Below are 25,332 nucleotides of genomic sequence, written 5' to 3' on the forward strand. Positions count from 1 at the left end.
ATAGGGCCTGGGTGGGATTGTGGTTGGTGCAGATTCAATGGGCCGAATGGCCTCCTTCTGCACTGTCGGGATTCTATGACATTTAAACATTTCTTACTGTGTGATATCACCGCACTGTCCACCTGCTGTGTCAGTTAATCAGAAAGCAGGTCCGACCAAAGGACAGCTTTTGGAAGCTTGCAATTGTTGTGAAAGGAATTGATTAGTCGTTCCTTTCCCCCCTGTGTTTGCTAAACCGATTGTTGACAAAAGGGAATCAATTTGCAATCAAAACAGCAGAATTGTTCTGAGTTGTTTAGCTTCAGGCAGGTTATCACTGGCTCAATCAGTTTGCAGGGATGGACCAACCATGTTAATGAATAACAAACTCACTTAAATAAACTGTGGACTTCATCATCACCCCAGTCAGAGACACACGAGCGCACTATATTCTAAAAATAAAAAATGTGATGAAATGAAAGTTCTTTTGCATCTGTGCAGCAGGGTACACGATGAAACAGGCACGTTTTGAGTGAACACATTCCCATCAGATCAATCGCCTGATGTGTGCACTCAGTCACCGTTACCATGACGATAAATGTGACCTCCCTGGGAGCATTGGTGGCGTTGGAACCGGGGTTGACAGCGGGAGGACATGTGGGCTTCGGGGCACAGGGCTTTTCATTGGCTTAAGAACTGACGTTAAAAAAAATACTGTTGGAAATGAGAATAATCTGAGAATCCCAAGAGCCGTGGGAATTCTGATCACCATGTGGCTCATCAACTGATTTAATACTCTGCCTGCCTTTCACTCCTAGGACTCCACTGTGTCTGTGATGCTGGCTATACAATGGTTGATAATGGGTCCCCCATTGCACAATGCACTGCCTGCAACAGCATAGTAAGTAACCAAATGAAAATTGGCAAATGAAAACTCCCTTCTTGTTGATTTTGATGTCAAATGCTTTGATGGAAAGTTGAGGTGTTTAACAGTGCGGCAGGGTGAACATCGCTATGACAACACAGTTTGCCCTCATTTACCGAATGGACAAAGCACCATCACTCCACATTAAGCACAGGCTCATCTGCAGCCAGCCAAGCTATTGTATTGTGCTTCCAGCCACTTAACATGGCAAGTGCTGGGTGGCACAGTGTGCAGTGGCTAGCACTGCTGCCTCACAGCTCCAGGGAACCAGGTTCGATTCCCGGCTTGGGTCACTGTCAGCGCAGAGTCTGCACTTTCTCCCCGTGTCTGCGTGGGTTTCCTCCGGGTGCTCCGGTTTCCTCCCACAGTCCGAAAGACGTGCCGGTTAGGTGCATTGGCCGTGCTAAATTCTCCCTCAGTGTTACCCGAACAGGCGCCGGAGTGTGGCTACTCGGGGATTTTCACAGCAATTTCATTGCAGTGTTAATGTAAGCCTACTTGTGACACTAATAAAATATAAATAGATAAAGTATCAAAGGTTGGAATTTTGGAAGGGGACATATGGGGAAACAATGGGATGAATTGGATCGCTGTACCAAAGGGCCAACACAGGCATGAAAGGTTGAATGGTTTCCTTCCAAGCTGTGTCACTCTGTGATTCTATTTTTGAATGAGTCTGAGGCATTTCGTCCTTACGAGGAGTGAAAAGTTGAGTAATAAAGTAGGAAGGTCAGGTTTCATGGAAATAAAAGTTTGCCTGTTTTCCCACTTTTCTTTTCTCCATGTTAGGCTCTCCAGTCAGGAGGGTTGGAAGGTCCAGCTCTGTGGAAGGACGAACAACCTGTCCTGGTCCCTCCACGCTGACGCTATAATTAAGAAAATCCACCAATGCATCTATTTTTTCAGAATGCTAAGGAAATTCAGCATGTCTGTGACAACTTTCACCAATTTTTACAGATTGCACCATAGAAAGCATCCTTCCTGGTATCACAGTTTGGTATGGCACCTGCTCTAACCAAGACTGCAAGGAACTACAAAGGGTCCTGAACGTAGCCCAGTCCATCACTCAAACCAGCCTATCAGGCATTGACACTGTTTACACTTCCCCCTGTCTTGGAAAAGCAACCACCATAATCAAGGACCCCACGCACCCCGGACATTCTCTCTTCCATCTTCTCCCATTGGGAAAAAGATGCAAAAGTCTGAGGTCGCGTACCAACCGACTCAAGAACAGCTTCTTCCCTGCTGCTGTCAGACTTTTGAATGGACCTACCATATATTAAGTTGATTGTTCTCTTCCCCCTAGCTATGACTATAACACTACATTCTGCACCCTCTCCTTTCCTTCTCCCCTATGTACACTATATACGGTATGCTTTGTCTATATAGCACACAAGAAACAATACTTTTCACTGCATCCCAATACATGTGACAATAATAAATTAAATCAAATCAAATCTTCACCATTCTCAGGCAGCTGAACTGCAGCTACCTCTGTGCTGATGGAACAAATCTTGCCAGTGTTATTCCGGTCTAATGCACTCCCCTGTCTTGTCGTCTTCAACCTGGTCTCACTGATGTGAATCACATCCGGTGTCTGGTCACATCCAAGGCTGGAATGTGACATAAAGACATCTGACAATTCCTGCATGATGTGCAAATAATAATAATTATATTGTATTATTAATAAGCACGAGGTGGCACGGTAGCACAGTGGTTAGCACCGCTGCCTCACAGTGCCAGGAACCCGGGTTCAATCCCAGCCTCGGGTCAGTCTGTGTGGAGTTTGCACGTTCTCCCCATGTCTGCGTGGGTTTCCTCCGGGTGCTCCGGTTTCCTCCCACAGTCTAAAAATGTGTGGGTTAGGTGGATTGGCCATTCTAAATTGCCCCTGAGTGTCAGGAAGATTAGCAGGGTAAATATATGGGGTTAATGGGGATAGGGCCTGGGTGGGATTGTTGTCGTTGCAGACTCGATGGGCCAAATGGCCGCCTTCTGCACTGTAGATTTTATGATTAACTGCTAACTTCTGCTAACTGTTCAGGATCAAGTTGTGTCGGTGGACAAGAAACTCTGTTTGACGTGTACAGAATGTGAGTCATGTCGAAATGACGGAAAAGTTCAAGGTATGTTTTTGTTACTGCCGGCTTGAATGTGCGCACACAATTCCCGACAACCGGCAGTCATCCTCTGTTGATTGTCCTCCTCAATGCTGAGCTGCAGCTTTGGAACTGCTGCAGGAGCCAAAGCTGCAGCTCACACATCGTGAACTGATCCAGGGTCCTCAGGCTTTTTATATAAATTTGATTATACACGGGCTGGAGGGATTGCTAACTCCGCCACTGCAGGGGGTCTCTTTTTTATGGGTAGTTTTACGAGTGGAACTGGACGGAAAAAAGCAAGTGAGAAACATTGATAGCCTTGATTTAAGTTTGAGGCTATCATTCTGAGGGATGGGAGAAAATTGCTTTGATTCAGTAATTCTGTCCAATTTGGAGTCGGAGAGAACTCACAGAGTTTCCTTTTTACAGTGGAAAACCTGGCCATGAAGACAGCAAGCTGTCAAACCTGCTCCAACAAGACAGTGCCAAACGCTTTGGGCAACATGTAAGTGTCTCACCATCTTACGAATTATTTGTTCGTATTTGAACTTGTGTGTAAACGTGACTGAGCCATTAAAGACGTTTTTGTGTACAGTTTATTGTCCCGGGACTTTTCTTCTCTCCTTTATTTCCCCCTGTCCACCCCAAACAACACGAGCTAGACTCTGCCTGGATAGAGTTCCACAAGCTTTGGCCCCTGTCTGGTATTTCATCCATGTGGCCATATCTCAGATGTAAGATCAGACATTGAGAGTCAGTAAGCTATAGAACTATAGAGAGTCAAACTAACCCAGTAGCCCAGTCCATCACGCTAACCAGCCTCCCATCCATTGACTCCATCTACACTTCCCGTTGCCTCAGAAAAGCAGCCAGCATAATAAAGGACCCCCCATGCACCCCGGACATACTCTCTTCCACCTTCTTCCGTCGGGAAAATACTTAAGATCACTTACCAACTGACTCAAGAACTGCTTCCCTGCTGCAATCAGACGTTTGAATGGACCTTCCTTATATTAAGTTGATCTTTCTGTACACCCTAGCTATGATTGTAACACTACATTCTGCACCCTCTCCTTTCGGTGGCACAGAGGTTAGTTCTGCTGCTTCACAGTTCCAGGGACCTAGGTTCAATTCCCAGGTTGGGTTCTTGTCTGCGTGGAGTTTGCATGTTCTTGTGTCCGCATGGGTTTCCTCAACCTGTATGGGAATTGAACCCGCATTGTTAGTGTCACTCAGCATCATAAACCAGGTGTCCAGCCAATTGAGCTAAACTGACCCCCAGTAATACAGCATATTACTACTGTCATTTTCTATGTATTGGTTCCATTTGTATACCTCATTTCTTTATTTTACGAATAGATGCAGCAGATTCTGGATCAGTTCCAGTTTTATCTTCATTCTTTGTTTCTCCGTTAGGTGTGTACCCTGCCACGAAACTTTCATTTTGACTACTGGCAGTTGTGCATGTCCTCCTGCCAACCTGGTAAGTGATTTACTCTTGTTGGGATCACCAGAAGTGCCCAAGTAGAGTCCTTGTTAAAGCCATAGAGTGGACATGGTTTTACCCAAATAAAATTCTGTCTGGCATGAGGAAGTACAAAGACGAGTCCCTTTTAATTTGAGCAAAGCAGATTATGCAGTAACACAATAAACGGAACTCCCTCCCTAACAGTATTGTGGGTGTACCATCAAATCCCTACAGTGCAGAAGAGGCTATTCAGCCCATTGATTCTGCATCGACTTTCCTAAAGAGCACCCCACCGATGTTCTCCCTTCTGCCCTATCCCCACGCATTTACCATGGCGAATACACCTACACCTCTTTAGACACTAAGGGGCAATTTCGCATGGCCAATCCACCTAACCTGCGCTTCTTTGGACTGTAGGAGGAATCTGGAGCACCCGGAGGGAACCCATGCAGGCACGGGGAGAACGTGCAAACTCCGTAAAGACAGTGACCCGAGGCTAGAATTGAACCCAGGGTCCTGGCATTGTGAGGCAGCAGTGCTAACCACTGTGCCACCGTGCCATCCTGCATGAACTGCAGTGGTTCAAGAAAGTGGCTCACCACCACATTCTCAAGGGCAATAAGGGATGGGCAATAAACGCTGGCCTAGCCAGTGACACCTACATCCCATAAAATAAAAAAATGTTTAAAAATATGGGAGGATAGTCGGGGATATATCGAAGCAGCTCACTTACAGTAGTTGTGTGGCTAAAGACACAAGATTTAAATGTCTGCGATTTAACACAGAGAGGAAATTTCTTGCGAGGATGTGGAATTTACTTCCAGGATTAATGGGTGTGGCAGAAGCAATGTTGACATTCAAGATGAAATTAAACTGGCAGGCGGTGGGTTCTAGAAGCAGGGTGGGTAAATCTGATTCTTGTTGTTTGCTTGCATGGAGGGCAAGTGCTGACATGGATGGGTTGGACCAGCTGGTCTGTTATAGCTTTACTGTGACTGTATATTTCTGTATTAACTTGTGAGCAATTGATTGAATATCTCCTCCAAAGGATTGCGGCGCAGGCAGTACAGCACGCTGGCGGTACTGTTGGCCTAGCCTTGTGTGCTCAAGTGTCGGGATTAGGACTTGAACCCACAACCTTTTGACTCAGCGGCAGGAGTGCTAACCCTTCCTGAAATAGACATCATGGCTGGAATTTTACCGCCCCGGAATCAGAGCAGGTGAGGCTCGGAGAACGGCATTCTCCGTTGGCCTCGGGCGGGATCGTGCAAACCTCAGGCGGACGTGCCGGTAAAATTCCACCCCATGTGTGAATTATGGGGCAGATGACAACACTACCCACTGAGTCAAGACTGAGTAGACATCAGCCTCAAAGCGAGGGACGGCTGAAACGCTACCCACTGAATCAAAACTGACACTCACAATGAGCCATCACTTGAGTGAGTCGCCATTGGCCAGGCCTCTCTCTGCTTATGTCACTTGGAGACCCATTCCAGCAGGAGCTTGGATTAACAGCCATCCCCACCCCCACCTCCGATTTCACTTCACCTTGGGAAACATAAATATACCTTGTTCATATTTAACAAGTTTCCCTGGGGGAGCCTGGAACCTTGATCGAAAGAATGAGGGAGAATTCATGTTACTGCCCTCCGGTGATAAAGTGTATCTGAAATCTCAACTGCTGAATGGTCAGAATTGCCCTTTATGAGTTTATTAATTTCTAGTATTCTGTAATTAAATTGTGACTTTTATTTCAGAAAGGAGGTCTCTGCTTTGGAAACACTAAACTACCAGTAAGTTTTGATCCATCTTGCTTTTCTTTTTATGGAGCTTTAAATGTAGACTCACGAGAGACAAAACAGCACTCAGACAGAGGCTAAATTTCTACGTTTCATGTTAGTTTTACGATTGAAATAATTCCGCACTGTGGATATGATTGGATGTTCAGTCATTAAATATTAAGTTCAACAGATTTATGGGTATTAAAGGAATAAAGGGATTGAGAGGGAGAGGGAGTTGGAGGTGCCTGTTGTGCACTCTGGCAAATGTGCCCCCAGCGTGATGTGGTCTGGGTGGAACAGACAGCCGATGCACCAGTTAAAAGCAATCTCAACTGCTAGCACAACTTTTATACATCTGAGCTCCCCGTTGGGGAATTGCACCCCAGTCTGCCATGTGACATGGAGAGTAATGTTCAGACAGTTGAGAGAAAGGTCCCCGGTTTTGGATTCTAGTCTGCGTTGCACTAACCAACCTTTGAAAAGAGGGTGTTTACAGGGCTATATTCAGCTTCAGTGCTGCTTGGCTAAGTCAGGAAAATTCAGCTCATAAAGAGTAACTGCCTACTCTGATGAGGTGAGAGTGCATCATGGATGTGATAAATCGAGGATGACTCAATGTGGCTCAAAGTAACAAGGGATTTATTGCCAATGATAAATAAGTATTTAAAACAGAAGGTCAGAAAGAGTCAACCACGCAACTATACAACTCTCCTCCCAGTCTCCAACTGTGGGACCTCCTCACCCTGGGATACACACCCTTGCTCCCAATTAGCTCAACTTCCCGCCTCGACAATCCATAGGGTTCGGCCCGCAGGGAACTTAAAAGGGCCACAAACACCATCTTCCTCTTCCTCCCCCATCACCCCCCAACTCCGGAATTCACATATGGAGGAAACAAATAACATCATTAGCATAGGCAAACAATTTTTAATTAAAGGGCAGCAAGAATACTCCAGGGAAAAAACTCATCATAAGTTTAGTTGCTCCACGGACTTCTGAACTCTGGTAGAGTGCCTGAGTTCCGTGGTAGGCTTTTCGAAATTTGAAGAATTAGGCCAGACGGATGCAAAAGACAAACTCACCAATCCAAGGTCCAGCTCCTCCTCGGGGGCTGCTGGTTCCTCAGTTACCGTAACCCCCCCCCCCCCCTCCGAGCTTGCTCGGGTCCCTCGTTTCCAACCAGAATCCCAGTAACCAATCCCGGCATCTTCAAATTTACGGCAGTTGTTGCTTGTTGAATCCCTGTGTCCGTCACTGCTCTCCTCCTCAGATGGTCTACGTGTTTCCCGAGATGACAGCCTTGTATCTTCACAACATAGAAGTCCGGTCCTGCCCGATCCACAATCTTACCGTGCAGGTCCTGCTGCAAAGTTCCTGACCATGATAATCCTCAACTTGGAATGCTCAGCACCGACTCTTCAACAGAACATCTTACCAAGGCCCACACTACCCCAACCCCCCGTAGCATTGGTCATGGCTAAGTTTTAAGTTTAAGTTTAAGTTAAGTTTATAAGTTTATTTATTAGTGTCACAAGTAGGCTTACATTAACACTGCAATGAAGTTACTGTGAAAATCCCCTGGTCGCCACACTCCCGCGCCTGTTCGGGTACATTGAGGGAGAATTTAGCATGGCCAATGCACCTAACCAGCACATCTTTCGGACTGTGGGAGGAAACCGGAGCACCCGGAGGAAACCCACGCAGACACGGGGAGAACATGCAGGCTCCACACAGACAGTGACCCAAGCCGGAAATCGAACCCGGGCCCCTGGCGTTGTGAAGCAGCAGTGCTAACCACAGCGCCACCCATAATCCCCCTCGCCATACACACCTTGGGACAATAAGTGGTAATTTAGCATGGCCAATCCACCTAAACCTGCACATCTTCAGAGAACTGACCAGGGGAATGGGTGGTAACAGGGGAGACGGAAACTGGCACATTATCTATTCCTTCCAATGTAAGATTGAATGTCAGTAACATTTTGTTTCAGTCTCGAGCAGGAATGTTGCCAGATTCCATTTGGTATGAAATGAACCTTCAAGCAAGTTACCTGGCCTGCTCAGTAAGTTATAGCTTTGAAACCACAAAGACTGATGAGTTTTATCTTCCGTGTAATGTGATTCTCATTTGGCTTGTGCTATTTTAACATTCACAGTAATCTCCAGTTTAGAGAGTACTCAGTTTTCCACTCTGACCTGCTTTGTGTAATTATTCGAACACACTGATGCAGATTGAGAATGGATGAGGGATGACACCAATGTTAGAAGAGGAAAATTGAGTGTGAGACAGTTTGGGGGGCGCGGGTGGGGGGTGGGTGCGGGTGGAGGAGAGAAAAATAGGCAGAATGTCTCTGGAGAACATTAAAGACATCCCAGTCTGTCAGTACCTTTGCCAAGGCTAAAGGAACCTGGGGTTAAGGTGTGGCAGATGTTAAGATGCTGCCCTGCTGAAACCAAAGCGAGCTCAAGGTAAAGGCATTATTGGTGAACAAATCGCAAACCGCATTTTCAAACCTCAACTGTCTTTGGTTTTCCATCCATCTGTAATTCATCGATTTGGTCAACCGCTTCCTCAAGCTCCCTGAGGCCACTGATCCCAGCAAAACTTCCCATCTGGGGCCTGCTGCCATCTTTGCTCCCTCAAATCCAAGTGTGAGGTATGTTAGGGCAAAGCCCCTTTAAGGGGATGGGTCATGTGACTTTGGGTGTGGTCTGAGCTGGTTGGGATCCGCCCAGAGTAGGCAGTCAACATTTGGAGTGTGGAGTGAGTAGACTGAATAAAGAGCTGTGTTCCCTGGCGCCGAGAGGCCTAGTGGTATTATCGCTACACTGTTAATCCAGAAACTCAGCTAACATTCTGGGGATCCGCGTTCGAATGCCTTCGTGGCAGATGGTGGAATTTGAATTCAATAAAAAAAAATCTGGAATTAAGAATCTACTTATGACCATGAAACCATTGCCGATTGAGGGAAAAACCCCATCTGGGTCACTAATGTCCTTTTGGGAAGGAAATCTGCCGTCCTTATACGGTCTGGCCTACATGTGACTCCAGAGCCACAGCAGCGTGGTTGACTCTCAACTGCCCTCTGAAATGGCCTAGCAAGCCACTCAGTTCAAGGGCAACTAGGGATGGGCAATAAATGCTGGCCCAGCCAGCGATGCCCATGTCCCATGAATGAATTTTTAAAAATTAACATCAAGAGGCGTTGACTCGATGGTATTTATCATGCAGCTGGATTGTGGATCTATCGCCACAGATGCCTGGACGCATCAAGCTCCAGCAGGTCTCACCCTCCTCTGGCCTAAGATCATCCTGGAAATAAAGATAACTTTGGGGTCTTTTATCTTCACTGTGAACTGTCTCTTTCAGCCCCCTCTCTCCTGCCCCGTCACCCTCAGCTCCAAGAAAAAGTATGAGTAGAAATCTTGATGAGCAAAGTAGTGACCGTCCTGTCAGCTGTATCTGCTGCACTTTCTTCTTCTTTTGCCCATTAATCTCTCCTAACCCAGGTTCCTCTTTCTTAATCCTGACCAGTTGTCTCGCTCTCTCTGGTTTCTCAGCTTTCTCCCCACATCTCCTCTTTGAACCCATTTTATGCTCCCATGATCTGATTCCCACTAAACTCTTCACCGCCCATCTCTCCTTCCTGGCACCCATGCTAGATTATAGAATAGAATTCCGACAATGCAGAAGGAGGACATTTGGCCCATCGAAGTCTGCACCGACCACAATTCCACCCAGGCCCTATTCCCGTAACCCCACATATTTACTCTGCTAATCCCCCAGCACTAAGGGTCAATTTAGCATGGCCAATCAACCTAACCTGCACATCTTTGGAGTGTGGGAGGAAACGGGAGCACCCAGAGGAAACCCACGCAGACACAGGGAGAATGTGCAAACTCCACACAGTCGATGACCCAAAGCCGGAATTGAACCCGGGTCCCTGGCGCTGTGAGGCTGCAGTGCTAACCATTGTGCCATTGTGCTGCCCTAGTTCATTATATATGTTCTCCTTGGCGAAGGTCCCATTGTTTTCCAAAATCTCTGGCTGGGGTTTTCCAGCCCCGCCCACACCCGAGATCGTCCAGCCCTGCGAACAGTCAATGAACATTTGCCCGGGCCGTCGAATCTCCCAGCCAACAGGGCTGTACCCCTGTCTTTACAGCGTAACTAAAAACCGCATCCTTGATCCTTCATCCTTGCAGCTGACTCTGGAATCTTTTAGATCCCTCAGGTCTCTGTTGTGGATCAGTGGGTTGTCTCTACGTTAGGAGGTTGTGGGTTCATTTCTCATTCGAAGTCTCTGATTAAGGAGTCTGCTGTTTAGGACTGAGATGAGGAGAAATATTTATTTAGTAGAATTCTCTACTCCAGTGAGCTATTGGATGCTCAGTGGTTGAGTAAATCCAAGACAGATTGGCAGTCAGTGACTAGTGGGGTTCCACTGATGCAGCATAATGTGGATCAATGTGAGGTTATCCACTTTGGTAGCAATAATAGGAAGATAGATTATTACTTGAATGAGTGTAAATTGAGAGAGGTGGATACTCAACAAGACCTTGGAGTCCTCGTGCATCAGCCGCTGAAAGTTAAGTGCACAGTAAAGAAGGTAAATGGTAGGTTGGCTTTTATAATGAAAGGATTTGAGTATAGGGATGGGGGATGTTTTCCTGCAACTGTATAGGGTGCTGGTGAGGCCACACCAGGAGTATTGGTGCAGTTTTGGTGTCCTTATCTGAGAAAGGGTGTCCTTGCTATAGAGGGAGTACAGCGAAGGTTTACCAGGCTGATTCCTGGGTTGGCAGGTCTGTCATATGAAGAGAGACTAAGTTGGTTAGGATTATATTCACTGGAGTTTAGAAGAGTGAGAGGGGATCGCATAGAAACTTATAAAATTCTAACAGGGTTAGACAGAGTAGATTCAGAAAGAATGTTCCGATGGTGGGGAGTCCAGAATTAGGAGTCATAGTTTGAGAATAAGGGGTAAACCTTATAGAACTGAGATGAGAAGAAATTTCTTCACCCAGAGGGTGGTGAACGTGTGGAATTCACTACCACAGAAAGTAGTTGAGGCCAAAACGTTGTCTGATTTCAAGAAGAAATTAGTTATTGCTCTTGGGGCTAAAGGGATCAAGGGATATGGGGGGAAGGGGGATCAGGATATTGAATTCGATGATCAGCCATGATCAAAATGAATGGTGGAGCAGGCTCGAAGGGCCAAATGGCCTACTCCTGCTTCTAGTTTTTATGTTTCAATGTTTGATATTTGGATACTAAGGAAATGAAGGGGTATAGGGATAGTGTGGGAAGTTGGAGGATCAGCTATGATTTTATTGAATGGGACGATCAGGCTTGAAGGGTGACTCTATTCCTTTAGATAAAATTCACCTCTTCCACCGAGATTTTTGGCCACACTTTCAAATGTCGTCATGCATTTAACATTTATTTATTCTGCAATATTGAGCAACAGATGTGTTTAGATTGTCTCACAGGGATCTGTTTTAAAAGATATCCTTTTAAAATTGCAACAACTTCTCTTTTAGTCGTTGATTATCTGAACAATCTGATTATTACAGGCTTGTGTCCTCTTTAGGCGTGTGTGTGTTCCTGAACAACACAGAGAAATCGGCTATCACTTTCCTGGTTCTGGTGTTGATCTCAGCATTCAAACCCGGCTGTAGAGGCCAACAGCAGCTGAAGCTCTGCTTTGGTTTGCTTTGAGCAGTCTGCTCTGGGCCCTACATGGGTTAAGTTGGCCGCCTTCTGTGTGGAAGCCACCTAATAAGAGTTTTCTTTTTCAGAATGTGACTTACAGCAATCAGACAGCGTGCCAGCTCCTCACTAACCTGGTGGTGCTTGATGTGAACAACTTAATCAATGGCGAGGCCTACATTCTGTACAGCGCGATACCTCCCAAGTGAGTGAAACACCTTCATTACTCTTAGCCACATCCCATCTATGTTACACGCCGTGAATTCTGGTCCGTCATTTAAAACATTGTGCTTAATGTTGGACAGCTTTCATCCCCATCACTCTTCTGGGTGCCAATGTATAGCTTCCCAGGTGCCAGTTCAAGTAACTATATGACAGCCAGGTCAACTATCACTGCAAAGCTCAATCCCAGTCCACATTCAGTTCTAGCAGGTGGTCACAGCGTCCAGGGGAGCTGAGGCTAAAACAGGGCTTCCACCTGGCAGAGTTCAGCAAGTGAAGGATCGACGATTGGCAGTGTAGGGGAAGGGGGGGTGAGGGGACTGGGGCTTGGTCGAGGGGGGAGATACGGTGTGGGCGGTAGAATCCCCAGAATCCCTACAGTGCAGAAGAGGGCCCTTTCAGCTCCATTGAGTTTGCACCGACCCTCTGATACAGCTTCTTACCTGGGCTGTTTCTCCATAACCCCACGTATTTACCCCGCTGATCCCCACCTAACCTACATATCTTGGGACACTAAGGGGCAATTTAGCACGGCCAATCCACCTAACCTGCACATCTTTGGGAGGAAACCGGAGGAAACCCACGCAGACACAGGGAGAACGTGCAAACTCCACGCTGACAGTCACCTGAAGACGGAATCGAACCCGGGTCCCTGGAATTGTGAGGCAGCAGCACTAACCACTGTGCCACCGTGCCAGGGTGTTGGAGAGAACCTCCTGGCACAGTTCCCCCTCTGTACCATTAAGGTGAGCCAATGATTGCTTTCCTTTATTTTGACAGGAAAAACCCGAGGCCAAGATAGGTCGTTGGGGCGGCTCGGTGGCACAGTGGTTAGCTCCGCTGCCTCACAGCGCCAGGGACCCGGGTTCGATTCCCGGCTTTGGTCACTGTCTGTGTGGAGTTTGCACGCTCTTCCAGTGTCTGCGTGGGTTTCCTCCAGGTGCTCCGGTTTCCTCCCACAGTCCAAAGATGTGCAAAATAGGTAGATTGGACATGCTGAATTGTCCCTTAGTGTCAAGGGGACTAGCTAAAGTAAAGTAAAGTAAGGTTTATTTATTAGTCACAAGTAAGGCTTACATTAACACTGCAATTGAGTTACTGTGAAATTCCCCCAGTCGGCACAGTCCGGCACCTGTTCGGGTCAATGCACCTAACCAGCACGTCTTTCAGAATGTGGGAGGAAACCGGAGCACCCGGAGGAAACCCATGCAGACACGGGGAGAATGTGCAGACTCCACACAGATAGTGACCCAAGCCGGGAAATGAAACTCGGGTCCCTGGCGCTGTGAGACAGCAGTGCTAATCACTGTGTTATCATGCCACTAGGGTAAATACATGGCATTATGGGGATAGGGCCTGGTGGGATTGTTGTCAGTGCAGACTCTATGGGGCAAATGGTCTCCTTCTGCACTGTAGGATTCAGTGATTCGATGATTTTCTGGCACTGCCTCGTGGTTAGTTTTGGAGTGCTTTTAGAGAGGTTTGGCGTTAGGATGCCCACCTGTTCCCTCAGATAATACTGATGTGTAGTACCAAAGGAATCAGTCAGAAAATGACTGCGGCGCTTTTTGCTTATTGCTATGGCACGGCACCCCATCAAGGCTAAAGGTCCCTCTATTATTGCTGTGAGTGGCACTTCACCCATATCCTGCCTAACCCTGTCTTGCCACTCTTTTATGGGTTAAGAGCAGGAAACAAACCATTGAATACTTTGTGTTTAGCACAAAGCTGATTATGCCTGGCCAGATGATTGAAATGTGTTCAGCAAATATTTAACCAGTGATAGTATTCCTAGTGAGATGGTGATAGGATCATTTTCTTTTCTTTATTTCTCCATGGGATGAGGGCATCACAGGCAAGGCTGGCATTCTTTGCCCATTGCTGACTGCCCTTGAACTGGGTGGCTTGCTAGGCCATTTCAAAGGGTAGATCAGAGTTAACCACATGTGAGGACAGTATTTCTGGATCTGGTTCTGGGGAATGAGATTAATCAAACGGATCAAGAAATGGAACATTTAGGTGGCAGTAAATTATAATGTATAAAGGGAAAACTAAAAGGAACAATCCAGAGTAAAAATAATGAATGGGAGGAGGGTCAACTTCAAGGGGATGAGAACAGATCTGGCCCAGGGATAGCTGTTAATGGAAAGTGGGCTGCTTTTACAGGGGTGAGGTTCAGGTACAGTCGAGGCATATTCCCACAAAGGGAAAGGTAGGACAAAGCAGCCTAGATAATGTAGAGATAGAGAGTAGGATGAACCAAAAAGTGAGCGCATCAAGTTGAAAGTACAAGAGAGACTCAGGCTGAATACAGAACATTCAGAGCAGAAATAAAAAGAGAAATAAGGGGAGCAAAGAAGGAGTATGAGAAGAGACTGGCAGCTAATATAAAAGGGAATCCAAAAGTCCTCAACAGACAAACCAATAGTAAAAGGGTGGCAGGAGTACTGTAGCCCATTCGGTGCCAAAAAGGGGATAGACACATGGAGGGAGAGAGCGTGGCTGGGGTTTGAAATGAATACTTTGCAAGTCTTGAGCAAGGAAGAAAATGCTGGCTAAGTCATAGTGAAAGAGGAGATATTTGACACACTAGATGGGCTAAAATTGATAATGATGAAGTTCCAGGAATGATGGCTGCTTTAAATTCAGCCATCCGGATGAGATACAAGGATACTGAGGGAAGTGAGGTTGGAAATTGAGAAGGCAATGGCTATAATTTAATTCTATCTTTAGATATGGGGATGGTTAAGGACTGGAGGCTTGCACATGTTGTTCTTAAACGATAGGCCACTCAGTTTAACATTGATGGCGGGCAAACTTCAAGAAATGAGAATTTGGGGGGAAAATATTAACAGTCGCTTGGACAAATGAACAAAATCCAGCACATATTTATTCAAGGAAAATCATGTTTAACGAACTTAGCAAAGTGTTTCAATGAAGTAACAGAGGTGGCTGATGAGGATAATGCTCTTGGTATGGTGAACATGGACTTGATAAAGTGCCACTTAATGGGCCTGTCAGCAAGAGTAAAGTCCATGGAATTAGAGGGACACTGGCTGCATGGATCCGAGGGTGGGGTGATTAGAACCGGAGTAATGGTGAACAGTTGTTTTCCGAACTGGAGATTTTTTTAGTTTTATTTATTAGTCACAAGTAGGCTTACATTAACACTGCAATGAAGTTACTGTGAAAATCCCCTAGTAGTCACACTCCGGCACCTGTTCGGGTACACTGAGGGAGAATTTAGCACGGCCAATGCACCTAACCAGTCTTTCGGACTGTGGGAGGAAACCGGAGCACCCAGAGGAACCCCACGCAGACACGAGGAGAACGTGCAAACTCCACACAGACAGTGACCCAAGCCGGGAATCGAACCCAGGTTCCTGGTGCTGTGAAGCAGCAGTGCTAACTACTGTGCCACCGAATTTCCCCAGGGGTCGATATTAGTGTCATAGAATCCCTACAGTGCAGGAGGAGACCATTCGGCCCATTGATCCTGCCCAGGCACTATCCCCGTAACTCCACATATTTACCCTGCTGATCCCCCCCATCCCCCCCGACACTCAGGGGCAATTTAGCATGGCCAATCAACCTATCCCGCATACCTTTCGGACTGTGGGAGGAAACCGGAGCACCCGGAGGAAACCCACAGAGACGCGGGGAGAATGTACAGACTCCACACAGACAATGACCTGACGCCGGAATTGAACCTGGGTCCCTGGCGCTGTGAGGCATCACTGCTTTGCTTGGTCTATGCTAATGGCCTAGATGTTGGTGTGCAGGGTGCATTTTAAAGTTTTGCAGATGGCAAAACTTGGAAACACTGTAAACTGTGAGGACAATGGTGATTGGCATCGGGAAGATGTAGGTAAGCTGGAAAGGGCAGTAAGGTGGCAAATGGAATTTAATACAGGAAAGCATGAAGTGGTACAATCTGGTAGGAGGAATGAGTAAAGGCAATATCAAATAAAGGACACAATTTGCACAGGAGTGCAGGAGCACTAGGACCTTGGGTATATGTGTACAAATTGTTGAAAGTTGCTGCGCAGGTTGAGAAAGCATTCAATCAAGCGTGCAAGATCCTGGGCTTTATAAATAGAGGCACAGAGTGTGACAGCACGGTGGCACAGTGGTTAGCACTGCTGCCTCACAGCGCCAGGGACCCGGGTTCGATTCTGGCCTTGGTCACTATCTGTATGGAGTTTCTCCTGTGTCTGCGTGGGTTTCCTCCGGGTGCTCCGGTTTCCTTCCACAATCCAAAGATGTGTGGGTTAAGCTGATTGGCCATTCTAAATTGACCCTTAGTGGCAGGGGCCAAAAGGGAAAATGCTGGAAAATCTCAGCAGGTCTGGCAGCATCTGTAAGGAGAGAAAAGAAAGTTTATTTATTAGTCACAAGTAAGGCTTACATTAACACTGCAATGAAGTTACTGTGAAATTCCCCAAGTCGCCACACTCCAGCGCCTGTTCGGGTCAATGCACCCTAACCAGCGCGTCTTTCAGACTGTGGGAGGAAACCGGAGCACCCGGAGGAAACCCACGCAGACACGGGGAGAATGCGCAGACTCCACACAGACAATGACCTGAGCCGGGAATCGAACCCAGGTCCCTGGCGCTGTGAGGCAGCAGTGCTAACCGCTGTGCCACCATGCCAATGTTTTGAGTCCAGATGATCCTTTGTCAAAGCTGGTGTCAGGGGGATTAGCAGCGTAAATATGTGGGGTTATGGGGATAGGGCCTGGGTGGGATTGTTGTCAGTGCAGACTCGATGGGCCAAATGGCCTCCTTCTGCGCTGTAGGAATTCTATTCTATGAAGTGATGGTGAACCTTTATTAAACGCTGGTTCGACCACAACTGGAGTATTGTGTCAGTTTCTGGACAGCAGACATTTGGAACGATGTGAAAGCTTTGCAGAGAGTCACAGGAAAGATTCATAAGAACGGTTTAATGGATGAGGGACTTGAGTTTCTGGATAAATTGGAGAATCTAGGGCTCTCCTCATTAATGAAAAAGTTAGGAGGAGATTGGATAGACACGTTCCACGTGTCTGGCTGGATTAGAAAGGGAGAAACTGTTCCAGAAGGGTCAATAACTGGAAGGCAATGATTTAAGGTATGTTCCTAAAGAAGCAAAGACAACACGAGGAATAACTTTAATGTTGTGTGGTTAGGATCTGGAATGTGCAGCCTGAGCTTGAACATAAGAAATAGGAGCAGAGTAGGCTGCTTGGCCCCTTGAGCCTTCACGCCAGTCAGTAAGGTCATGGCTGACCTGGCTGTGGCCTTAACTCCACTTTCCCCCCAGCCCCCTATAACACTTGACTCCTTCGTCAATCAATAATCTGTCTAACTCAGTTTTCACTGGTCACTCTGGGGTTCGGGGGGTTGGGGGGGCGGGGGGGGGGGTCGGGGGGGGGGGGGGCAGGGGGGGGTTGGGGGGGGGGCGGTGGGGGGTCGGGGGGGGGCAGGGGGGCAGGGGGGGGGGGGCGGTGGCTGCGGAGGTGAGGGTTGAGAATTCCAAACACTAATGATCCTCTGAGAGAGGAAGTTCCTCCTCATCTCCGTCTTATTCATTTGAAACTGCGCCCCCTGGTTCCAGATTCCCCCCTAGGGGAAACATCCTCTCAGCGTATGTTGTGGTGGAGGCAGACTCAAAATTGGTTGCTAGCTGAGTTGCTCTTGCAGAGAGCCAGCGCGGCCACAATGGGCTGAGTGAACTCCCCTTTGCTGAAACTGTTCTGCATTTGTATAGTCCTGTGTCTTTATTAAAGAATGTCCTTGTGTAGTAGTCATATAATTCAATGGCTCAGGACAATGACACATTCAGGGATGGTGTCTGGTGAACCAGATCATCTTACAGGTGAGGTGCTGAATCAGCTCAGTCTGTCAGACAGCCAAGGGTAAGGTAACGATAGAATGAGGTCAATTTGCAGCAGCTTTGAACAGTGTCAGTGTAGAACGGGCTGTCGACTGTGTTCTTAGGAGCAGGAACTCAGACTGTTTTCTCCTGCAGGCGCGCATTATCTGGAAACTCCTCCACTTCTCTAGAACCATAAAATCCATAGAGTCCTTACAGTGCAGAAAGAGGCCATCCGGCCCATCAGGTCTGTACCAACTTACCAAAAAAGCATCCCACCCAGGCCGTCCCTCTGCCCTATCCCCTTCACCCTTGCCCATTTACCAATCCACCTAACCTCCATATCTTTAGACAGTAAGCGACAATTTAACATGGCCAATCCACCTAACCTGCATATCTTTGGATAATAAGGGGCAATTTAGCATGGCTAATCCACCCAACCTGCACATCTTTGGACTGTGGGAGGAAACCGGAGCACCCGAAGGAAACCCATGCAAGCATGGGGAGAATGTGCAAACTCCACACAGTGACCCAAGGCCAGAATCGACCCCGGGTCCCTGGTGCTATGAGGCAGCAATGCTGACCGCTGTGTCACCATGCTATTAAATCAGGCACATTTGATGGTGGCCATTTTGATAACATAAAAATGTGATTTTGGATTTGTTTCCATTTGTGTATCTCTCCTGAGTGAGGGAGGTGTATAACGGGGCAGGCAATACGACATCATCCATTTGACACAATCGCCCGAAGTGGGGAATGAATATCTCCGATGAGAGAGCGTGTCACCAATAAAAGTGTACAACCTCTGGGATGCAAAATGTTGCTTTCATTTAATGGTTAGTTCCCAACAGTGTTTCTTCTGAGGTTCTGGCCCAATGTTTGTGCAAGGCAGTCTGGATGATCAGAACAATCGTTCAGAGGAGCTTACTGTCAGGGATTTGATCAGAAACTCCACGGTATATTTTGAATTTAGACTAGACCCCAACTATTTTTGATTTTGGCATTAGTGTGAGGATAGGGTGTTTCACTCCAGGTGTGATTCTGTTAACCCACTAGGAAGCTTAACAATACAGTTTACAAAGAACAAAGAACAATACAGCACAGGAACAGGCCCTTCGGCCCTCCAAGCCTGCGCCGCTCATGTGCCCAACTAGACCATTCTTTTGTATCCCTCTATTCTCAGTCTGTTCATGTGGTTATCTAGATAAGTCTTAAACGATCCCAGCGTGTCCGCCTCAATCACCTTGCTTGGCAGTGCATTCCAGGCCCCCACCACCCTCTGTGTAAAATACGTCCCCCTGACATCTGTGTTGAACCTTGCCCCCCTCACCTTGAACCTGTGACCCCTTGTGTTCGTCACCTCCGACTTGGGAAAATGCTTCCCACTGTTCACCCTATCTATGCCCTTCATAATTTTATACACCTCTATTAGGTCGCCCCTCATCCTCTATCTTTCCAGGGAGAACAACTCCAGTTTACCCAATCTCTCCTCATAGCTAAGACCCTCCATACCAGGCAACATCCTGGTAAATCTTCTCTGTACTCTCTCCAAAGCCTCCACGTCCTTCTGATAGTGCGGCAACCAGAACTGGACGCAGTATTCCAAATGCGGCCTAATCATCGTTAACTAGGACAAAAAGAATTAACATGACTTTTACCAATTGAAATGCTTAAAATGACAAGATACAATTCTTAACTGCTCGTCTATCTCTATTTGTTCCAATTTAAGCAATATTCCTCATAAATGTAAACTCTTCTTCAAAATCAGTTAGCAAACAACAAGCTTATGTGCTTAAATGCTGCTATGCAGGCTGCTAGTCCTCAAACCTCCAGGACACCTCTCGATAGAGATGCCTATTTTTTAGCCGTTCCCAAGTACAATCGAGAGAGAGAGAGAGAAGAGCTGCTGCTCATTGCAAATCCAAACAGAAAACTGCCTGCTTGTTTCTGTAAGCCTAGCTCCTCCCATTCGCATATGACATGCTCGTGTCAATCAACCTGATGAAACCCCATCCGGAAACCCACGAGACAACCCAAAAAAATAACAAAACTGCATTCACCCGGATTAAAACAAACAGCCCAATAACTAGGAGCAATTATTCTTCTGCATTCTCAGCAGGTGGGCTGCCTGGAGCAGACAAATCGGCACCGTAATCAGAACTGCAGTTTAAAACATTCCCTTAACACGAAACAGGACACAAATACATGTCTTAAAGGCACAGTATCTTCACATTATCATGTAGAATTCTGTGATTAATAATAATCCCTAAACCTGGTTAGCAGCATTCTTCTAATACCACCCAAAGGGCATGATAAGTGATTGGACCTTTTGACCAATAACTTCTGACTTTCGGCAGTCAGGTGTACCAAGTTGGTAACTGGATTTAAATCTAATGATCTCCTACTCCCATGGGAATCAGAGTCAAGGCTATGACACCGTCTCAACAGGGATTACGGCTGGAATTTTACCATCCCGTCTGCTGCAGGAATTGGAGCGGGTGAGGAGCGGACCATGGAAAGATCCGTTGACCTCGGGTGGGATTTTATGGTTTTGGGATGAGCGAGGACGTAGAATCCCGCCCTACATTTCAAAAGTATGTTCTTGGTGAGAAGACACTTTGGAACACCCTGAAGCTTCACAAGGATATCTTGTACCTCTGTGGGTAGCATTTCTGCCTTTGAGCCAGATGTTTCGGCTTCAAGTCCCACCCTGGGTCTTTTGGACCAAGGAAGGAGTGATCATGATGCGGCCGCGCAGGTTGGCAGTCAATGTGCTTCTAATATGCCCATGGTCAGGTGATGTGAGGGGCATTCCTGGTCAGCCATGCTTGATATGAAGTGTCATAGCCATAGTCATAGGCTGGAATATTACCGAGGCTGGCAGAACGGCATCCTCCTTTGGCCTCCTTCAGGTGGGGTCTTATGAACCTTGAACCGGTGAGGTGGTAAAACTCCGGCAATAGAACAGTGCAGAAAAGGCCCTTTGGCCCATCGAGTCAGCCAACTCTAATGTGGCACTAATCCCATTTTCCAGCATTTGTCCCATATCTTAGAATGTTATGATATTTCAAGTGCTCATCCAAATGCGTTTCCAGCCTCCACTCGCTTCCCAGGCAGCGCATTCCAGATTTCCATCACCCTCTGAGTGAAAAATAAATGTTCTCAAATCCCCTCTGGATTTCCTGCCCCTCACCCTAAAACTATGCCCCCCTCATGATTGACCCCTTAACCATGGGAACAACTGCTTCCTATGCACCCTGTTCATGCTCCTCATAACCTTATACACCTCAATCATGTTCCCCCTCAGCCTTCTCTGCACATGAGAAAATAATCCAAGCTCTCCTTGTAGCTCAAGTGCTCCATCCCAGGCAACATCCTGGTGAACCTCCTCTGTAACCCCTCTAGTGCAATCACATCCTTCCTATTGTTAGGTAACCAGAACTGTCCCTCAAGCAATAACCATTTATGTCTCTCTCTGGCGACCAATGGTCCCTTGAAGATTATGGCTAATTACAGACAGAAATAGCACAGACACTATATAAATGCAAGCTCCTTCTTTCCTTTGTTTTAACACCCGTGATTTGGTTTGATTTGATTTATTATTGTCACGTGTATTAGTATACAGTGAAAAGTATTGTTTCTTGCATGCTATATAGACAAAGCATACCATTCATAGAGAAGGAAAGGAGAGAGTGCAGAAGGTAGTGTTATAGTCATAGCTAGGGTGTGGAGAAAGATCAACTTAGTGCGATGTAGTTCCATTCAAAAGTCTGATGGCAGCAGGGAAGAAGCTGTTCTTGAGTCGGTGGGAATGTGACCTCAGACTTTTGTATCTTTTTCCTGATGGAAGAAGGTGGAAGAGAGAATGTCCGGGTTGCGTGGGGTCCTTAATTATGCCGGCTGCTTTTCCAAGGCACTGGGATGTGTAGACAGAGTCAATGGATAGGAGGTTGATTTGAGTGATAGACTGGGCTTCATTCACGATCCTTTGTAGTTTCTTGCAGTCTTGGGCAGAGCAGGAGCCATACCAAGCTGTGATACAACCAGAAAGAATGCTTCCTATGGTGCATCCGTAAAAGTTGGTGAGAGTGGTAACGGACATACCAAATTTCCTTAGTCTTCTGAGAAAGTAGAGGCGTTGGTGGGCTTTCTTAACTATAGTGTTGGTATGGGGGGACCAGGACAGGTTGTTGGTGATCTGGACACCTAAAAACTTGAAGCTCTCGACCCTTTCTACTGCGTCCCCATTGATGTAGACGGGGGCACTCCACTGGGAATACAGGAGCATTGAATTTACCTTCAAATCTCAAAAGCATATTGACAAGCATTCTTGTACCAAAAAGGTATTTCTGAGCATAGAACACCTTGTTTGACTTGTAAAGCATGAGCGGTGGGGAGCGGGAGTGGGGGGGTCACTGAGCAACTGATGGCATACTTTTCCAAAGCTGGCGTGATGCCAGGTCATTTGGCAAATGATGATTCCTATGATTGTGACAGTTACCTGCTTTGTGCTTCTTGACAATGGCCACTTAATCATTCTTTTTTTTTTCGGGATGCCTGATCTGTGGTCTTTGTAATTCTTCCCTTTTTTATTGCAGTACTAACTACCTCCCGAAACTCTTCTATGTGGATACGAATATAGCAGCGACCCTGGGACAGACAGCCCCGAAGGGACTCCTCTTCAAGAAGGATGCACAGGCAAGTGTGCGGTGATGGGGGGCACACCTTCGACCAAAAGGTCAATCTAGCTGAAAGTGGGTGGTCGCTGGCAGGCAGCCATCTGTAACTGGACGATGACAAATGCATTGATGTGTGCAGTTTCTTGCTGTTGAGGATTGCTGTGTGGGCTGTTGGGCTGGGCAGTTGGACATCTTAGCAGCTGCGTTTTCCTGCATGTCACCGGTAACAACATGGCAAAAATGCTTCTCCAACAATTGGGATGTCCAGAAGAGGGACTAGAAAGAAAGAAGTTGCATTTATATAGTGTCGGTGGTTAGCCATGATGCTTGCATTCCAAGCATTATCTTGCAATTGTGTCTCTGTCTATACATGCCGTGTTTGTGAACCCAACTCTCCACTCACCTGATGAAGGAGCAGCACTCCGAAAGCTTGTGATTCCAAGTAAACCTGTTGGACTTTAACCTGGTGTTGTCAGACCTCTTACTGCATTTATACAGCAACTTTCACAGGGACTGCCTGTCGGAACCTGTGGCTTTGTTGCTGAGATGGTGGTGCAGTGGTAATGTCACAGGCCAGAGTTCCAGACATGGGTTCAAATCCCACCCTGGCAGCTGGTGGAATTGAAAGCTAGACTCGGTAATGGTGACCACAAAATGATCATCAGTTGTTGTGTGTCTGGCCACATTTCATTTATTGGTTTACCTGGACTTTCCAGTAGTTATGGATTATGGACTTACTGAGAACATGAGAGTATAACACACTGGGGAGGCGGTGGTGTAGTGGTTTTTTTTTATTCATTTGTGGGACATGGGCATCGCTGGCTGGCCAGCATTAATTGCCCATCCCGAGTTGCCCTTGAAACTGAGTGGCCTGCTAGGCCATTTCCGAGGGCAATTGAGAGTCAACCAGTTTGCTGTGGCTCTGGAGTCGCATGTAGGTCAGACCAGGTAAAGACGGCAGATTTCCCTCCCTAAAGCACATTAGCTAATCAGATTGGTTTTTCCGACCATCGACAATGGTTTCATGGTCATTAGTCGGTTCTTAATTCCAGATATTTTATTGAATTCAAATTCCACCAGTTGCCGTGGCAGGATTCGAACCCGATTCCCCAGAACGTTAGCTGAGTTGCTGGTTTAATAGTCCAGCGATAATATCACTAGGCCGTTGCCTCTCCTAAATTTTGTCATTGGACTAATAATCCAGAGACCTAGTTTAATGCTCCAAGCACCGGGGCTCAAATCCCACCACTGCAGATGGTGAAATTTGAGTTCAACAAAAATCTGGAATTAAAAGTCTAACGATGACCATGAAACAGTTGTCGATTGTCGTAAAAACCCTTCTGGTTCGTTACTTGAGAAAAGATATTTTGGCACTGGAGGGAGTGCAGAGGAGATTCACGAGGTTGATTCCGGAGTTGAGAGGGTTGGCTTATGAGGAGAGACTGAGTAGACTGGGGATATACTCATTGGAATTCAGAAGAATGAGGGGGAGATCTTATAGAAACATATAAGATTATGAAGGGAATAGATAAGATAGAAGCAGGGAAGTTGTTTCCACTGGCGGGTGAAACTAGAACTAGGGGGCATGGCCTCAAAATAAGGGGAAGCAGATTTAGGACTGAGTTGAGAAGGAACTTCTTCACACAAAGAGTTGTGAATCTGTGGAATTCCCTGCCCAGTGAAGCAGTTGAGGCTACCTCATTGAATGTTTTTAAGGCAAGGATAGATAAATTTTTGAATAGTAAAAGAATTAAGGGTTATGGTGAGCGGGCGGGTAAGTGGAGCTGAGTCCACTAAAAGATCAGCCATGATCTTATTGAATGGCGGAGCAGGCTCGAGGGGCCAGATGGCCTACTCCTGCTCCTAGTTCTTATGTTCTTATGTTCACTAATGTCCTTTAGGGAAGGAAATCTGCCATCCTCACCCAGTCTGGCCTACATGTGATTCCAGACCCACAGCAATGTAGTTGACTCTTAAATGCCCTCTGTCCAGGGGCAATTAGGGATGGGCTATAAATGCTGTCCAGCCAGCGACACTCACATCTCATGAACGAATAACTAAAAAAACCCATAAATTTTGTAAATTGTGTTATCCTTACAAATCTGTGTACCTATGTAAAGCTGGGGTGAAGGAGTAGTGTATTACAGTTAATCTTTTCTTGTTTAGTAAAGTTTTATTCTTTTGCTAAAAGTTAATCGGCAGTCCAATTCATCCACGTCTCTAAACAAAAAAAATGAATAGTCCTGATCAGTTGAGCCAGGTTTCGGGTCTGGGAGTTAACCGCCCAGTGGTAACGTCAGCTGGGATCATAACAAAAGGCTGATAAGGGTAGCTGTACCTTTTTAAGGGAGGCTCACTGAACTTAAGGACATTAAAGATATTGAGCTGCAGTGCATAGTTCATCGTCATTCTTTCGCACTCTGATTCGCTGGCAATAAACTCCAATGGACGTGAAAGTGTGAGTGGAAAACTGACACTGTGGGCGGAATTTTCCTGTCCCGCCTGCCACGGGAATTGTAGCGGGTGGGACAGGACCATGCAAATAAACGTCTGTTGGCCTCAAGCGGAATTTTCTGGCCTTGGGGCGAGCGCGGCTGGAGAATCCTA

General features: G+C 46.7%; 1 protein-coding gene across 1 annotated transcript in view; it reads left to right on the forward strand.

The window, feature by feature from the left end:
- LOC144492497 (meckelin-like) overlaps positions 1–25,332 on the forward strand; it is a 108,555-nt gene that overhangs the window by 13,113 nt on the left and 70,110 nt on the right. Inside the window, exons 2-9 of the mRNA XM_078210584.1 lie at positions 798–880; positions 2,949–3,030; positions 3,436–3,511; positions 4,423–4,489; positions 6,232–6,267; positions 8,247–8,318; positions 12,058–12,173; positions 22,645–22,744. Coding sequence (XP_078066710.1) covers positions 798–880; positions 2,949–3,030; positions 3,436–3,511; positions 4,423–4,489; positions 6,232–6,267; positions 8,247–8,318; positions 12,058–12,173; positions 22,645–22,744 — 632 coding nt within the window. The remainder of the gene's footprint in view (positions 1–797; positions 881–2,948; positions 3,031–3,435; positions 3,512–4,422; positions 4,490–6,231; positions 6,268–8,246; positions 8,319–12,057; positions 12,174–22,644; positions 22,745–25,332) is intronic.

Source organism: Mustelus asterias, chromosome 4 (genome assembly GCF_964213995.1).
Source record: "Mustelus asterias chromosome 4, sMusAst1.hap1.1, whole genome shotgun sequence".
Classification (NCBI taxonomy): domain Eukaryota; kingdom Metazoa; phylum Chordata; class Chondrichthyes; order Carcharhiniformes; family Triakidae; genus Mustelus; species Mustelus asterias.